A 17,991-nucleotide genomic window follows, 5' to 3' on the forward strand; every position below is an offset into this window, starting at 1 on the left:
CCTGGAGACCGGAGAAGCCCACTCACAAGCACTCACGGACCCCGGGCAGACTGCGCAGACCGGAGGCCCAGCGCGCGCCCAGTCCCCCTCCAGCAGAAGGCCTGCTTTCCCGGGCAGGGCGGGGCATGCTGGGCGGGTCGCTCCCATAGCAGCTGCTGGATTTCCGTCCGCTGGGCTCTGGCAGGGACAGATCTTGAGACTATTATCCCCAATTTACAGGCAGGGAAACCGAGGCCAGAAAGGAGACTGTCGCCTGCCTATGGTCAGCCCACAGCGAGCTGAGCTGTGAACAGCAGGAGGGGCCACTCTGCACCAGAGGCCACCTGTCCCAAGGTGGCAAGACAGTACGTTTACTCACTCCCGCCTGCAGCCCCTCACCTGAGCACCCCTGCAAGCCCTCCACCCTTCCCCACCCGGGCTCTTCGTGTCCCAGGTCCCAAACTGGATTCTCAGTGCTAACCAGCTTGGCTCCTGCCGGCAGCCCAGCCTCCTCGCGGTGATTATGAGGAAACAATCCCCTCTATGTGGCTTCAGACCCAACCTGTCCGGCCACTTTCTGCGAGATGGCAGAACCCGCCTGGCGGCTCGGGGCAGTCTCTGCCTCCTTTCTGCTCCTGGCTGGGAGAATCGAAAACCCGTCAAGCGGGTTTGGCCAAAATCCTGTCTTGTTGCCTGTGCAGGTTCACACCCCGCTCACTTCTCTCTCCCCGTGGAGAGCGTGGGGGGCTCCGCTCAGAGGTCGAGGGAGGTCGAGGCAGGGCCAGGAGCCATGTGAGTACCCGGGAGCCCAGGGCCAGGCCACTCAAGCAGCCGGGTAGGCCGGGATCCCTGGCTGGGGCACTCACCAGGGAGGCTGGAGGCCCAGCTCGGGCTCTTGCGAGGAGAGCCGTGGGGGTTGGTGGGACTGGACGTCTTCCCTAAGGGGTGGCACAAGGCTGCTCCTGGTCCAGGGGCTTAGCAACGGAGAGAGCTCAGTGAGCGTTCCGGGCAGGAGCTGGGTGCGAAGAGGCCAGGCCTAGTCTGGCACCAGGGCCCAGGAAGTGTCTCTGGTCTGCTGAGGGGCTTGGGGCATCAGGGACAGGCTGGTGGCCTCACCCTCCACCCTGGGCCTGCCCTGCCCCACCATCCAGGTTCACAAGAGGACAAGCGGGCGCAGCCACAGAGGTGAGGGTGGTGCAGGGGTGCAGCGTCCGCAGCTGGGCACCGAGCAGGGGACTCCTCTGCCGCTGTGTCTGTGGGGAAGCAGCCACAAAGGCGGGCCTTGCTCAACCCCCTCCCCCACGGGCCAGGCCTCAGGGAGTGAGCAGGCAGGGCAGGAGAGCAGCCCGGCCCACCTCCACCTCCGGGAGGGAGTCGGGTTGCAGGGCTGCTGTTACCTGAGCTGCAGGGACATCTCGGCTGGCTCCTCTGTGCATGTGTGCACACGAGTGCACGGGGTGGTTGGGCATGTGCGTGTGGGGTACACGAGTGCATGTGCACACACGACCTGCATGTGCAGCTGTCCCGGGGCCCCTGCGGCGGCTGTGTGCACAGCAGGGGAGGGTGGCTGTGGCAGCGCAGGCGGCTGCTCACTGGACCGTGCACCAGTGTGTGTTCCCCGAGTTAGGATGCTGCTGTCCATCCATGTGGGTGTGGGCATCACGCGTGTCACATGTCTGTCGTGGGTCCATGTGTCTGGAGGACATCAGAAACTGCCCTGGCAGAGACATGTCTCTAGACTTGCCCCCACCCCCACCCTGAACTGGCCTGGGGAGTCACCAGGAGGCCCTGGCTGTGTCCTGGCTGTGTCCTTGCACGCTGGTGACTGTGGACAGATGACACCTCTGAGCCTCAGCTCCATCTACAAAGTGAGGGTTGCCGAAGCCATTCCATGGGCGAGTGTGAGGCAGCTCCACCCCCAGGCTGGCCCTGACTGCCTGTCCCTGATCTGGCCCTGGGGCACCCACCAGGTGCCCTGACAGCCCCCATGAGCCCGGGTCAGGACTCACCACTAACATCTGTTCTACAGTCAGAAACTGAGGCACGGCCAGACAAGCGACCTGGCCGAAGTCTCCATGGGAGAGGCTTTGCCCATTACCGCAGAGGGTAGGAGGAGACTCTGCGGCCAATCCAGTCCAAATCTTGCTCCACCTGCTCATCTCTGATCTGCTTCAAGCCTCAGTGTCCAAACTTGTAGAATGAGACAATCAGTACTTCCTCTGAGGCCAGGTGGGCCCCGACCACATGCATGTGCCCAGCCTAGCTAATGCAGTGGGTGCTCCACGGGGGCAGCCAGGAGGTGGACGGGGGCAGGGGAATCCCTTGGGGAGAAGTGGGTCAAGGTGCAGAGGGCACCGCTCTGAGCTTGGCTGCCTCAGCAAAACTGCAGATGGTTTCAGTGCCCATGCAAGTGGGAAAAAGCCTGGGCATGGTGCTTGGCACAGAGCAGCATGTGATCAACAGCAGCCACTGCCACTGCCACTGCTACTGCCACTGCCACTGCTACTGCTGCGCCCGTCACCATTGCTCCTGGATAGGTGGGCAGTCAGTCAGATGGACACACAGACAGCCTAGGCCTCAGAGACAGAGGGTACCAGTGTCCAGCTCCGCACTCCTGCCCCAAAGGGCCTGCTGGGGGGCAGTGGCTGGGGTGAAGAGCAGCCGGCCCGGCAGATATCCTTGGAGCACTGGTGCCCAGGCAGCTTCTGTGGTTGAGTGCCCTGGGAGAGGCGGGGAGCCCGGTGATGCCCTGGATGCCGCCTGCTCAGACGCAGAGATGCTCAGGGGCCCGGCCTCCCAAAGGACAGGGCAAGAACAGGCATCACTGCGGGTTTTGCCACTTGGCCGGACAATGCCCAGTCCTGCCGGGGCCACGGCTGGGCCTGTGATTCCCTGGCCTGTGTGTGGGAGGCAGGTGGCATCTCTCCTGGGCGCAGCCACAGAGATGCCGTGAGCCCAGTGGAGTCCATAGTGAGCGGCCGTCCGAGGATGCGTGTCGTCACTGTCAGCAGCCGGACCTCCGCCCTGCGTGTGGGGAGGGCTGCTTCCTCCTGCACAAGGCCTTTGTGGCAATGGGATTTGACCTTGTCCAAGCGCAGAGTGTCCTGCTGTTAGCACTGCTGGACACCCGGGGTCCCACAAGAGGGAGGCACAGGTGAACTCGGGGTCTCCCTCTGCTGCTCACTGAGCACCCCCGTCTACGGAGCTCCTGGGCGCACAGGCACCACCTGTAAGGAGCTTCTAAGCAGCCTGATACAGGGGTGGGGTGCCTTCACTCCCAGGTGAGGAGACAGGCTCAGAGAGGAAAAGCAACTTGCCCAAGGTGGCATAGAGACCAGAGACAGGTCCGAGAGCCCCACCAGGGCTGTCGACTGGGAAGCCCACACCTTTACCCTCTGCCCAGACTGACTCTCCAGCCAGCACCCTTCAGGAATGCGACCCCTGCCCCACCCCAGCCAGCTCAGCGGGCGGTGGGGGGTGTACCCTCTGTGCTGGGGCTCTGAGAACCCGTGAGGCTGGATTAACAACAGCAAACCTTTGCCGGCTCTGAGTGGCCACTCCAGATGGCCCTAGGAGGGTGGGTGGAGACCCTAGGAGGGCAGGTGGGGGCTCTGGGGACTTCAGAGGGAGGTGGGAGTCCTGAGGGACAGGCAGGGCCCACAGTGCATGTCCACTCCCTGGGTGAGGACATGAGGTGGAAGGTGGTCTGCCAGCCTAATTAGGCTCCCCATGGAGGGCTCTCCTGGGTCCTGGCTGGGGGATAAGAGGCACCAGTTTATTGGATGGGCTCTGTTCCATACTGGTGAGAGCAGCACGTCGCCTCTTGGTTTTAAGGAGCAGTCCCTGGAAGGCAAAGGTGCTGGCACCAGTAGCACCTCACCGCAGGAGGCGGAGGTGCGGACCTGGGCTAGCCAAAGCCCAGCCCAGCTCTCACTAGCTTTGACTGTGGGCAAGACCCTACCTCTGGATCATGTTCTCAGTGGCAAATGGAGCAGAGGGCAAGGCATGGTGGGGTGATGGTGGTGTCGAGGGGGACAGCCATGCACCCCTCACACCTATCCCTCCCATGGCCCAGCTGTGAGCCGCAGGTGGGACAGCGGCTCACTAGCCTGCCCTCCCTTTCCCTCACTCCTTCCAGGGGGCTCAGCACCTGCAGAGACCCTCCAGCCTGGACTCCCAGAGTGGGAGGGCTGGGAGTGGGAGGAGTGGCTGAGGGTTACCCTGGACCAGAGCCCAGCTGTCTCACCCCAGCCCTGTGAAGCCCCCCAAGAGTCTCAGCCCAGCCCCTCCCCACCTCGGCAGGCTTGCTCCCCCATCACAGTCCCACTGCAGCCCCCACCCAGGCCTGGAGGAGACCCTCCCTCCGAGTTCCCCCGGCCTCAGCACCTCTAGCTGCCCTTGGCAAGCCCAACAAACCCCAAGAAGGCTGACTCGGGAAGAAAAAGTCAGCCCCACTGACTCCCCTGCTCACCCCCGGCACAAGGCTTCGGGCGCAGGTCTGGGTGAATTTCTACCATCCCGGTTCATTTCTTCTCCCCAAAAGCATCAGGGCTTGCAACTTCCCTCCATCTCCCATCCCTTCCCCGGAGTTCTCCAGCACTCTAGGAGGGTAGAAGCTGGGACTGGGGCTGTCCCAGAGGCGCCGGAGCCTGGGAGACTGATCCTGGCCACTTTGCATCTCTGTCACCTGCTCACCCTGAGGGAAGTCCCCCCAGCCCCAGGCACTGTCACTCACCGGGCCCAGTGACCTTGCCCAGGCCCACCCCAACTCTGGGCCTCTGGGAAACAAGGGTCCCCAGCAGGATGCACCCTACAGCGATTCCAGACGCCCACCAGCCCTGCTCCGGGCATGTGTCTAGGCCGTTCCCTGCCCAGTGGGATGGGGACTCTTTCTGCAGTCCTTTGGGGGCCTTGAGAGTGGCAGCCAGGCGGGGCCTGCAGGTGGTTTGGGGCACAGAAAGGATCCTGTGAGTGGGAAGCACAGCAGAGGCACAGTCCCGGCCTCTGTAGCACGGTGACCTCACTGGGAAGGAAGCCCACCTCTCCTGTGCAGACCTCTCCCAGGCCCACAGGTACCATGGGCTCCCTCGGGCGGCTCCTTTATGGGCGTCGACCCAGCCCACATGGCAGGTGCTGGGGGCCAGGGAAGAGCAGCCTGTTGGGCGGGTCCGGGTGGAATTTCAGGACCTGCAGCTCAGCCCCCTCCTGGCCCTCCTCAGCTGCTTGAGCCTAGGGAGGCCCGGCTCTGACATCTTCCTCCCGGGGGCCCCTTGGCCAGGAAAAGCCAGTGCAGCTGGGTGCACCAGAGCCATGGGGAAGATGCCCCAGTCCACACAGGCAGAGCACGCAGGACCCACAGCCCCAGGAGCCAGGCACAACCCAGATCCCACTTCCCACTGGGTGACTGAGACGGGAGGTTTGAGCTGTTTGAGCCTCAGTTTCCCATCTGGAGCGGGGTCTTCGTGGTGTGGTCAAGATTCCATGGGCTGTCGGGAAGGTCTCAGTGTGTATAGAGTTTGGGAAATGGGGGTCAGAACCACTGATGCTGGCCACGTGACCTACTTCCGGCAGGCTCCATGCTGTCCCCACCTCTGGAGCTCAACGTCCTGTTGGCCCCCTTCACCACCGGCAAAGACATCCCTCCCAGGGAGCTCTGGCTCCCTCCCAGCCTCCCACCAGGAAAGCTCCAAGTCTTCCTGGTCCCAGGATCCCTCACCCACCCAACACAGAGCCGCCAACTGTCACCCCCACTCCCTCCGAGGGTGGCTGAGGTCCCAAAGCTCAGGCGGGTCTGTGGACTGAGTCTCTGGAGTCCAGCATCCTGATGCTCCGCCTTCCATGCAACCCCACCAGCCCTGTCAGGGGCCCCTGGGGACGCTGTGGCCACCCCCAAACAGGGGCCACATTCTGTCCCACACCCCTCGCTGCCCCACCAGGCTCAGCACTAACACGCTTGACCACAGGTGCAAGGGCTCGGCGGGAATTAGGAGAGTCTCCTTCCAAGGGGCTCCAGTCACCATCCCCACCCCAGGCCCCGTGACTTCTCTCGGGGTCCCAAGGCCTGCCACCCTGAGTCACAGGCACCCCCAGCCTCAGCCCCAAAGACACCCACCACCCAACTTCCAGGGCCCCAGGGCAAGTGCCTCTTTCTGTGTTCAATGCACCCTCAAGTCTGTCTCGGGTGGTTTGGCCATGCTGGGATGGGCGTGGGGCCGGGTGGCCGCCACACTGGGATGGGCATGGGGCTGGGTGGCCGCCACACTGGGGTGGGCATGGGGCTGGGTGGCCGCCATTCCACCCATCATGGGATGGGGTTTGGGGGTCCCGTTTGGGACGGTTCTGTAGAATGCTGCTGCGGAGAGGACCCTCATGTGGGCGTCTGCAGGCTGACCTTTGAAAACCCAGATGCAACCGTGGCTGCTCCCCTCTGTGGTCCACTTGGGCTGGGCTGGCCGTTGCGAGGCCTTGGGTATGGCCTCCAGCCACAAGCCCAAAGTTGGATTTTGAGCAGAGTAGTGCGCATCTGAGCAGAGACCAGAGCTTCCCAGGGATAGTCACCCTGGAGAGTGGTTCTGGAGGAGATGCGGGGAGGCAGGGAGTTCAGGGGAGTTTGAGGGGGAGGCCAGGCAGGGAGGAGGCCGACACAGTTGTTCAGGTGATGCACCAGTGGTTCCACGGTAGGTTGGGCGTGCACACACACAGCACACACACACAGGGCAAAAACACATGCACACCAGCTCGAGCGTGAACACACAGCACACACACACATGCACACTGGCTCAGGCATGCACACACATAGCATGCACGCATGCACACTCGTTCGAGTGTGCACACACACAGTACACATACATGCACAGTGGCTATCATACACACACACGGCACACACATGCACACTCATTCGGGCGTGCACACACATGCACACTTGCATCCAGAACATGTCAAGGCACTGAGGTGCCAGGAGTAGGTAGTGGCTCCTACCCCTTCCTGGAACCCTCCAGCCTCTGCGTGTGGGAGCTGCTTCTGGGTAGAGGGGGCTGCTGTGGCTGTGTGTGTTTCTGTGTACCTGCAACTGCGTGTGTAGCCGTGTCTCTGTGTCTGCACAGATTTGCATCAGCACGTAACCATGTCTAGGCCGGGCGCGGTGGCTCAAGCCTGTAATCCCAGCACTTTGGGAGGCCGAGACGGGCGGATCACGAGGTCAGGAGATCGAGACCATCCTGACTAACACGGTGAAACCCCATCTCTACTAAAAAATACAAAAAACTAGCCGGGCGTGGTGGCAGGCGCCTGTAGTCCCAGCTACTCGGGAGGCTGAGGCAGGAGAATGGCGTCAACCCGGGAGGCGGAGCTTGCAGTGAGCTGAGATCCGGCCACTGCACTCCAGCCTGAACGGCAGAGCGAGACTCCGTCTCAAAAAAAAAAAAAAAAAAAAAAAAAAAAACCATGTCTATGTATCTCTGTGTGTTGTGTGTGGGCATCTCTGTCTGTGTACATATGTGTTGTATGTGTGTGTCTGTAGGTGTGCGCATGTGTGTTGCGTGTATACATGCTTTGTGTGTGTGCATGTCTGTCGGTGCATGTGTGCTGTGTGTGTACATGCTCTGTGTGTCTTTTGCATGTGTGTGCATGTGTGTTGTGTGTACATGCTATCTGTGTGTATGTGTGTGTGTGTGCCTATGTGACAAGATTGAAGCTGCCACAGCATTGGAGGCGGGCAGAGATCCCAGGAGGGAACTGAATACAAGGGCTCCGGTGAAAGGGAAGGAGCCGCTGTGACCGTAGTGTTGGGGCTGGAGTGTGTACAGTGGCATGGTCAGGTCTGAGGGGCTCTTGCCGGTGAGGTCTGACTCCCAGCGTCACATCTGGACAGGTGCCACTGGCACCATCCAGCTCTCACCAGGCTTCCCTGTCCCTCCATTGAGGTCCAGGGGCAGGGCTTATGTGGGGACAGGCCAGGCACTGATGGGCTGGATACCTGGGGAGAACGGGGCGGCTCAGAGGGGCCGGCACTCACCCCTAGATGCCCCCTGGCCCATCCATCCCCTCCCGCACAGCAGCCAGCACCCTGCCCTCTGGCTCCCGTCCACATATGTGTGGGAGGAAGCCACACAATGTACTATCTCTGCGCCTGCCCGTGGGGTTCCAGAGCCTCCAGCCCACCTCCCATGAGTGGCCCTACCACATGACGTGGGGTCTGCTCCACATAGACGCAAGGAGTCCCAATCCTCTCCTGGACTCCACAGCCCACAAGCGCTTCCTGAGCAGATCCTGTCCCCTCTTCCTCCTCTTCAGGATGGACACAGAGGGGCTGTAGAGGCTGCAAGCATCTCCACAACCCCCGTGCAGAGGGGCCCGGGCCAGGGCCACAGGGAGCCATGGAGAGCTTCACGGAGTCACTGAACAGGCTGAAGGAGATCCACGAGAAGGAAGTCCTGGGTGAGGGGCCAGGGACAGATGCCGGGCTAGGGAGGGGTCTCCACAGCCCTCACCTAAGGGCCGGGGCAGGCCAGGGTGCACCCATGATCACCTCCAATTCCCAACAAGTCAGGGGACGGACCCTGTCTTTTCAGCCCAGGCAGGGGAGTCCTGACCCAAGTCCTGACCCAAGTCCTGACCCAAGTCCTGACCCAGAGCGACAAAGTGGACAGACGCCCTGCCTGGGCCCCGCAAGTGCTGACCTCAAGCTGGGATGTCCTCGAGCCACTCCCAGAGTGTGGCCCCAAGGGGGAGGGGCACTTTCAAGGGTTGCCACCAACACCTCATGGCCACCTGCCACCCGCAGGCTGCATGCTGCCCATGCTTTGTTCGCCCATGGGGCTGGCCATGTGGCAGAAAGAAGAGCCCACTCTGGCCGGCCTGCTGAGCTCACCACAGCAGAGACAGCCACTTCCAGAAACAGGAGCTATGGCTCTCTGGACCCATGCAGAACATGTCAAGGCACTGAGATGCAACTCTTCTCTTCCTTCTAGGATACACCCTAGGCCCCACCCCTGTCCACTTCCCCCACCAGGGACAGGGCCGAAGCCCCCCCACCACCCCCAGTCCAGTCCCAGAGCCAGCACCTTCCCCTGGTCCTTCCACTGAGCACCCGTGCCCACCTGGAAGTCCAAGGACCTGGCTGTCTCCCAGGCAACCCAGAGAGGTGGGGCTGCTGGGGTTAGCCAGGCCCAGGCTGGATCCCAAGATATGGCAAGGAGGAGGTCCGATGGGGTCTGCCCCAAAAGCTCATCTTATTTCAACACTAGCTATGACACACACACACACACACACACACACACACACACACACACACAAAATGGCCCTCTGGTCCCTCTGCCTTTCACAGGTGGCTGGTCACTTGCGGCACCGGGGTCCCTGCTCACCCCCAGACACCCCCAGACAGATGCCAGAGGCAGAGACCCCAGGGGAAGCGACAGATACTGGGCCAAGACCACCAAGGCTCAGGCAGCCCTGGGTCTAGGCACAGACAGGGGCCCGCCTGGCAGGGCTCCCCCAGGGGGTGCAGGGGACGAGAGTGCCACATTGCAGCTCTGCCCAGACCCCGTGGTAGGGAGGCTGCAGGAAAAGCAGCAGCTGGGCCTGACTGCCCCCACTTGCCCCTCTGCTCACTCCCCCAGGCCTGCAGAACAAGCTTCTGGAACTGAACTCAGAGAGGTGCCGGTGAGTCAGGCCAAGCAGGGCCCCTCTCCGCAGGGCCACACTGGCCATTTCATCCCCCTGAAGCTCCGGTGTGCCACCATCCTATGGTGCAGAGGGGAAACTGAGGCTCAGTGTGGAGGCAGGGGGGAGTCACTCGTCCAAGGTCACATGGTGAGCAGGACTTGAACCCAGGTGCGTTGGCCTCCCAGGGGCGGGGCAAGCCCTTTACTCAGGGTGTCTCCCACCCCAGGATCATGATCAGAATATCAACAGTACGTTCGTGGTGAGCTGGGGTCGTGTCTGGTCATACGCTGGCAGGCAGGCAGGCTCCCTGCGTTCCGGGCTTATAGACCTGGCTGTGGCTCTGCCTGCACCATGGCGCTAAAGTGGTGCGTGGACAAGACAGACGTCACAGAGGGGCGTGCAGATGATTGGGGGGGCGCCGGGTTAGGCGTTGCCCCACAGGGCCCACTTCAAGGGCAAGTCCCCACAGTGAGGGGCACTGAGCAGGATCCAGCCCCAGACCAAGGCTGCAGGTGCCAAATGGCACTGGCCCCCCAGGCTGGATGGTGGGGACAGCGTGTGTCTTCCTGGATGGAACGGGACCCCACCTTAGCTGTTTCCCGCCACAGGGACGCCCAGAGGATCGAGGAGCTCTTTGCCAAGAACCACCAGCTCCGGGAACAGCAGAAGACACTGAAGGAGAACCTTCGGGTGCTGGAAAACAGGTGGGCCTGGGAGGACACCTCGCAGCACGGCCAGGACCGGTGGGCTCAGGGGAGGGGGAGATGACAGGGCTCCTCGGAGAACAAGTTTGAGAAAGTGCAGGACAAACTGAACCAGGAAGGTTTCTCCACTGCAGGACATCTCAGAGCCTTAAGTAAACTGCATTTTCAAGATTTCTCCCCAAACTCAGTGAAACATGGGACCCCTAGCCCACGGGGTGGGAAGAGGCCTGGGGCTGTACGGAATAGTTCGGGAAGGGCAGGGGCACTTCCGGGCAGTGGGGTGGTGGGTCCCAGGCCCTCTGGCTTCCATGCCATCCCTCAGACTCCCTGTGTCCCCATCCCTGCAGGCTGCGGGCCGGCCTGTGCGACCGCTGCTTGGTCACCCAGGAGCTGGCCAGGAAGCGGCAGCAGGAGTTTCAGAGCTCCCACCTGCAGAACCTACAGCACATCTTCATCCTCAGTGAGCCCCACCCGCCAGACAGCCGGGGTCCTCTCCCACGGGGCCAGGCGACCCCAGGGCCTGTTCAGTCCATGTGGGGGTGTGGGGAAAGGAGGCAGGGCGATCGGCCCCACACCACTGGGGGAACCTCACAACCCAATCTACAGACACACACACAGCCCCCAGCTGGCGCTGGTGTGGCCCTCCCTCAACACAGCCTCCCTCCCCTGCGCTGGGGGCATCCCTGCCCCCACAGGGCGTGACCTTTTTCCTGTGATGCGGAAGGTCCTGCAGTCCTGAGGCCCCGTGGCCCTCCTGATGACCAAGGGCGAGCCCCCTTCCCTCGAGGCCGGCGCGGCTCATTCAGCGGCATCCAATCAGCCACGCACGCAGCAGCATCCACGGCGCACCTGCTGCCTGCCAGGCCCTGGGCTACGTGCTGGGGGCACTGCTGAGGGGCTTCCCTGGTGCTGTGATGACCCCACACCAGCCCCTGTCCCCCCCAACCCCTGCCTGCTTTGCTAATCAGTGCCTTTTGCAGCCAACGAGATGAACGGGCTGAAGGAAGAGAACGAGACCTTGAAGGAGGAGGTGAAGCGGCTTCGGGGCCTGGGGTGAGTGAGAAGGAGTCCCAGGGCTCAGACACCCCATTCCCCAGCAGCCCCTGAGCAGTACTCGGCACACGTCCCTGGGGGAACCACCCATGGGGGGCTCTCAGGCAGTGTCGGGACCGCTGCGTCCCCTGGGGTCACCCAGCAGTGGGCCCGGCTTTTCTGATCCTCTCTTGGGATGTTACTCTCCCTCACCCTCCCTGTCTTTCCCTCCCCTCCAGAGATAGGCCCAAGCCCCCGGCCAAGGAGGGCACCTCAGACCCCCCCTCACCCCTGCTGCTCCCCTCCCCTGGTGGCTGGAAGGCCATCACAGAGAAGCCACCAGGAGGCCATGAGGAGGCTGAGGAAGACCACCAGGGAGCGGGCCTACAGGGAGAAGGTACTGTGGGGACCGGGTGAGGCTGAGAGGCTGGGCCCCTGCAGGACCAGGGATCCTCCCACTGGGGCTGAGCCGCCGCCCCTCTGGGCACCTCCCAAGCTCCCACCCCTGGCTTCTCCTCCCACAGAAAAGCCAGCAGGGCACAGGGCATCTCCAGTGGCCAAAATCTCACCAGGGGCCACCCTGCCTGAGTCGTGGGCCCCAGACATGGTAAGTGCAGGGACCTGGAGCCCACCATGCGCAGCTGGGCCAGTGCAGGCAGGAGGCTGGAGGCAGCTGCACCTGCAGTATGCCAGCCTCTCATGCACCTCACCCCGAATGTGCCCCTCCTTTGTCCCGGGCAGGAGCCACTGCGCTCCATTTGGTGTGGGTGGGGGCGCAGCCCTGAGTGGGTGGGTCTGGCAGTGAGCAGGGGCAGAGTGGGAGCAGCCCAGGGCAGGCAGCAGAGGCCACAGCAGAGGTCACACATGCCCCTGCCCAGGCTGACCCACCCATCCTCACAGAGCCCCCAGCGCATCTCCAACCAGCTGCACGGGACCATCGCCGTGGTACGGCCTGGGTCCCAGGCTTGCCCTGCTGACCGTGGCCCCACCAATGGGACGCCCCCACCACTGCCCACCAGGAGCAGCCCACCCAGCCCAGCGTATGAGCGCGGCCTCTCTCTGGACAGGTGCCCGCCTGCCCCACCCCTATCCAGAGCAGCCTCAGACAAGCTCCTCTCTCACCCTGGTCCCAGGGCGGTCCCTCTGATTATCCCTCACAGCCCCTGACCTTCTCTGGCTTGACTTTTTCTGGGCACCCAGCCTGGAGCAAAGTTCCCAGGTGGACAACTCCGGAGTGGCCAGGTGTGGGGCGTGGGGGCAGGGGACGGGGACATTGTGTGAGAACAAGTAGGGTGTGGAGGGTGGGCAGGTGGCTAGGACCCTCCAGGTGAGGAGCAGGGGGCTGATGTCTCCGCCAAAAAGACACGGAGGCCTCGGCATCTGGCCCTGCCTTGGAGCCCAGATCACAGGCCACCTCTGGCCAGGTCCACACAGCATGGCCTCCAGAGCTGGGGGCTGAGCCTCCCCTCCCTCCACTGCCTGCCATGGGACCCATGCAGCTTGCTCCACCTCTCTGGACCTCAGTTTCCTCACCTGTGGAGTGGGTGCCTGTCGTCTCCTCCTTTCAGGGCTCACTGGGACGGTCACAGCTCAACGTAGCCATGGTCATTGGGCTTCTCCTCCCTCACAGCTTCCTGCGGGCCTCCCGGCCCTCTGCCATGACCCATGAGACCCTGAAGCACTCCCCGAAGATGGACCGGCTCTGCCTCCTAAACCGCCCCCTCTCCCTGCACCTTCGGAGCCCCCGCAGCAGCCCCCTGGCCCCTGCTGCAGCCCCCCGTGACCCCCGGCTCCAGGACCTGAAGGCCGGAGAAGCAGAGGCCTGGGAGGAGCCTATAGAACTGCTGGGGCTGCCCAATGCCCTGGCGGGCATGCAGGACCTTCGCCTGGAGGGGGCACTACACCTGCTCCTGGCCCAGCAGCAGCTGCGGGCTCGGGCCAGGGTAGGCAGTGTCAGGCCAAGGGGCCAGCCCACACCCAGGGAGATGCCGCCCTCCCCACCAGTCGGCTCAGACTCTGAGGGCCCTGAGAGTGAGGGGGCCAGGGCAGCTCTGGCCACAGCAGCAGGCCTGCCTGGAGGGCGGCACACACAGCCTGTAGGCCCAGGCCACGCCCAGAGGACGGAGGCTGCAGCAGCGAAGGACTGTGCCCCAGACAAGCCCCTGGACCTCTCGGAGTGGGGCCGGGCCCGGGGCCAGGACACTCCCAAGCCGGCCAGCCAGCATGGGTCACTCAGCCCTGCCACTGCCCACACTCCCAGCCCCGAGCCACCCACCCAGTCTGGACCCCTGACTCGCAGTCCCCAGGCACTCAGCAATGGCATCAAGGGGACCAGAGCACCAGAGCAGGAGGAGGCTCGCACTCCCGTGGTGAGGAGCCCGGCCCTGGCTCAGACCCTGTCCTCAGCCTCCACATCCCCCATCCCGGGCCAGCCTCCAGCCGGACCTCAGGCTGCTCTCTTCCCTCTGCCCACCAAGTTGGTTCCCAGGGAGAAAGCAAGGCTGCCTCATCCACGCTAGAAAGGGAAAGGCGGGCCCCCCCACCAGCTGCAGCCTCAAGAGGGGTCCCACCGGCCATCCAGGGCTGAGCTGGGGGCAGGGAAGTCTCCCAAATAAACTCCAGCCACCTGCTTGCCTCCCCCCAGGACCCCTCACGCCCACTTCCAGGGTCCCAGCTCAGCCTGTCCTCTCCAGGCAGGACAGGAGATGAAGACACAGGGAGGCCTCTGCCACCTCCCCACCCACAGCTGCCTCCCCACCCACAGCTGCCTGACCTGGACGGCCACTCAGGTACAGTGAGCACCTGGGGTCAGAGTCCAGCTGGGAGGGATTTTCCCCATGGGGAGAGAGGGTGGTGACCAGTGACCACCGGGAAGAGGTGTCTCCAGGCCCAGCTCTGCCCTGCCGACCTGACAGGGCAACTCCAGGCTCCAGGGCTTGGCTCTTCCACCTGCAGCCACTGAAGGAAGCTGAGGGCCCGGCAGGAGCCTCTCTAACCACACTCAGTGAGGGGGAAAAGCACCTTAGCAATTAGGGTTGGCAAGCAGGCTGAGTACCCCATCACACAGCATCCAAGCCAGGGGCAGGCACCCCAGCTGATGGGGACACTGGGCCTGAGCCCAAACCCCAGTCTGCCTTCTGTCAGCAGGTGCCCTGGGGCAGGTCACTTGGCCTTCTGTGCCTCAGTTTCCCCATCTGCAGAGTTGTCTCCACCAATCCTAGTCTGGCAGGCTTGGGAGACTCCTGGGGCCACCAGCCTGGCCTGATCCTACACCCTGCTTCCTTCAGAGCCCAGCAAGGCTGAAGTGCTGAGACCAGAGTCCGACGAACTGGATGAGACAGACACCCCAGGCAGCGAGGTGGGTCCAGGCCACATACTCCGCAGGGCCAGGCCGGGAGGTGCTCCTCCTCCTGACCACACCCCCTTCTCCCCAGGCGGACCAGAGCACGACTGGGGAGGGGCCCGGGTGTATCTGCGCCCAGGAGCACGGGCAGGGTCTGCCACGGAAGAGGAAGCAGGCCTCGGAGCCCGGGGACAAAGGTACAGCCAGCATGGGGCAGGTGCAGAGAGGCGGGGCGAGGGTAGCCACAGCACCCACCTCTCCTCAGTGCCACCTCCCCTCCTGGCTGCCTGGAGAATGGTAGCCTCAGAATGATGGAGCCAAAAATGAACCTCAATCCTCCCCAAATGAACCCCACAGAGGAGGGCAGGGGCAGCCAGAGTGAGTCCTTCCTGTGTAGCCTCTGACTGTGTAGCCTGGTGTCAGGTCCTTCCAAATCTGAGCCCCAGTCTCCTCGCCTGTAAGGGGGCTGACATTAGGGATCGTAGAAGATTTCAGGGCGAGAAGGAGCCAGGGGATGGTCATTGTCCCCACCATCGTCCTGGGAGGAAGGGCGTCCTGGTGCACAGGATAAGCCACTGACATGAGGAGCAGATCCCTCTTGTCCACCTGCAGATAGGGGCAGCGCAGAGGGCACAGCTCCAAGGGACATGGGGCACATTTGCTCCCCTGGGGAACTGCGGATGGCTCTCCAGTGTTTGCCAAGGGCAGTGTCCTTGGGCCCAGCTCCTCCCAGCAAGGCTGGCAGGAGCCTCGGCCCTGGTCCGAGGGTATCAGGACAACTTTTCACTTCCTGCTCTGGGCTCAATGGCAGCTCCAGCTGGGGTCCAGGAGCCCATGAGAGACTTTGAACACCTAATCATACGGCCCTGGTGTTTGTCCGGGCAGGGCCCACAGGCAGCAGGCAGGGCCCACAGGCAGCGGGCAGGGCCCACAGGCAGCGGGCAGGTCCCACAGGCAGCGGGCAGGGTGGCGCTGCCACTACGTGCCACTGTTGCTGGCAGGCGGCCGCGGCCTGCATCTGCCCAGAGCGGTAGTGAAGATGAGCACGGCCCTTATTCGAGGCACTTCCTGCTGAGTGGGTGGACATGGCCCCGGGGGGTGCAGTCTATGAGCCAGCACCCCCTTGTGCTCCTAGCTGAGCCGGGGCCAGGGACGCTGGCAGGGGTTCCTGAGAAACAGACATGGAGGTCAGTGAGAGCAGGTCCCTGCCCAGCATGGGCACAGCTCAGCGCCAAAGCCAGTGTCCTCGTGCCTGGCGCCCCGGGAGAGGGGGTGCAGCTGTGGCTGTCTGTGAGCCTCACGACCCTGCCCAGCAGGTGGGATCATCACGGTTTGGCTGGTGCAGAAATGGAGGCTGAGAGGGGAGAGGTCACTTGCCCAAGGTCACAGGTCTGGGAGCTGGGTCAGGATCCAAACGTGACCCATTTACCTCAGAGCCTGAGCTCACTGTGCCCCAGAGACGGCCTGAGCCCAGCATCTCAGCAGGATCCCCATCCCCGAACCGTCTCAGGGACCAGGCGCCCCTCCCCTGCGGCCCCAGCCCGGGGGCAGGACCGCTGAGGCCCGCAGCCAGTTTCAGGCCAGCCACTATGGCCTGGCTCCCTCCAAGGTAGCAAGGGGGCCACTGGGGTCAGCGCCGTCTTCGGGGTCACACAATGGGGAGAGTGTCCACCCTCCACCCAGTTCTCAGGGTTCACCCTCAGATCAGGCTACTCCTGCTCTGGGCACTGGTTTCTGTAGGAACAAGGGTGGCCAGTAAACTTCCCCAAGCACCCAGCTCCCCACGCCCAGAGGAGACCCAGGAGGCCCTAGGTGAGAGCCAGTGTTGCCTCAAAGGAAGGCACGCAGCTCTGGCCTGACCTCCAACCACTTCCCATAGCCTCCAAAAAGCCATCCAGAGGGAGAAAGAAACTGACAGCCACTGAGAGCCCCGGGAGCCCAAGGGACGCCAAGGACGACAGTCCCTCCCCCCACAGCAGCCCCTCGGAGGAGACCTAGCCAGCCTGCACCGAACCCACAGTGAGCCCAGGGCGGCCCTCCACCTGCCCACCAGGGCCTGGAGAGGCCACACCACCCAACCAGCAGGCAGCCCCGCACAGCCAGTGGTGGGCACATCCTGGCCCACTTCAAGAAGGGCTAAAGGACCAAGAGGGGTCTCAGGCTGGCGATTCACCCTGTCTCCACCCACCTGGGAAATGCTCTGTGGCCCCTCCCACAGCCCAGCACCTGCTCCCTGGGGGGTGTGGGGACTGGAGGCAGGATCACTCAGGCTCCAGCCCAGCCCCACCACTGCTGTGCACTGCAGCCCTTCCCACGCAGTGCCCATGCTCTGGGAGGCAACGGACCACTCGGACCCGCACCCCTGCCCACCAAGCTCCGAGCACAGTCTTGGACGCCCCCTCGTGGGCTCCCGGCAAACAGATGTCTGGCAGTGAGGGTGGAGGGAGGCGGTGGGCGGCAGCACCCTCGCAGATGGGGTCCCCTGAGTGATGGAGAATAAACACCTGAAGAATCATGCGTGTGTCTGGCAGGGCCGAGTTCAACTGGGCCTCCACCCGCCCGGGCCCCAGGACACCCCTGACTGTGCCAGGGACTGGGAGGTCACCCCCTTTCGGGAGAGCAGAATGAAACCAGCTCCTCTGCAGAGTCCGCAGCGGGAAGGGACCACGGCGCCCTCAGGGAAGTGCCTGGCAACGGCAGCGGGCGTGTGCACCTGCCCTTCCTCACTAGTCCCTGGCCTGGTAGCCACAGGGCAGCTCGCCAGGACTCCACCGGGAGCACTCAGGGCTGTCTGCTCCTCCAGGGAGGATGGGTATCAGTCCCTCCCATCTGAGGAGCTTCAGAAACAGATTCCTGGGCCCAACCCCGGATCCACTGAACCAGGACCTTGGCGGTGGGCCTGGAGTCTGTGTTTTAAGAAGCTCCCAGGGATAATTCTCCTAAATGTGAAGTTTGAGAATTGCCCTTTCCAGGGCAGACACAATGGGCACTGACACCTCTGCTGGGCATCAGGGAGTGGTGGGCAAAGGAGCAATGGCACCAAGTCATGGCCAGTGTTGGGGGACGGGGAGGAGAGCAGGTGTCCCTGGGAGGTCAAGGCAGGTGGCACCTGCAACCCGAATGTGGGTTCTGAGGCATGAACAGGAGTGTGCTGAGTAGGCAAGGAGCTAGGATGTTCTGGGAAGTTTGCTGAAACCCCAACTCTAGAAAAATGGACAAGGATCAGGCAGAAAGGAAAGGTGGGGGCCATGGAGGGGTGTCAGGTCAAGG

General features: G+C 63.2%; 1 protein-coding gene across 2 annotated transcripts; it reads left to right on the top strand.

Annotated features, from left to right (window-relative positions):
• The first annotated feature begins 590 nt into the window (after positions 1-590).
• On the top strand, positions 591-17,252 carry LOC105470529 (RBBP8 N-terminal like). Of its 2 annotated transcripts, XM_011722614.2 has the most exons (14): positions 591-771; positions 8,272-8,415; positions 9,597-9,639; positions 10,251-10,346; positions 10,694-10,806; positions 11,327-11,399; positions 11,618-11,775; positions 11,903-11,985; positions 12,279-12,445; positions 13,009-13,747; positions 14,023-14,167; positions 14,666-14,736; positions 14,813-14,918; positions 16,601-17,252. In XM_011722614.2, the coding sequence occupies exons 2-14, from the start codon at positions 8,355-8,357 to the stop codon at positions 16,717-16,719; spliced, it is 1,974 nt and encodes a 657-aa protein (XP_011720916.2). In that variant the 5' UTR covers positions 591-771; positions 8,272-8,354; the 3' UTR covers positions 16,720-17,252. The 2 variants fall into 2 exon arrangements, with proteins under 2 accessions (XP_011720916.2, XP_070935177.1); XM_071079076.1 differs by lacking the exon at positions 591-771 and having other exon boundaries at positions 8,291-8,415; positions 9,597-9,789.
• Positions 17,253-17,991: the final 739 nt, after the last annotated feature.

This window comes from Macaca nemestrina, chromosome 15, assembly GCF_043159975.1.
Source record: "Macaca nemestrina isolate mMacNem1 chromosome 15, mMacNem.hap1, whole genome shotgun sequence".
NCBI classification, from domain to species: domain Eukaryota; kingdom Metazoa; phylum Chordata; class Mammalia; order Primates; family Cercopithecidae; genus Macaca; species Macaca nemestrina.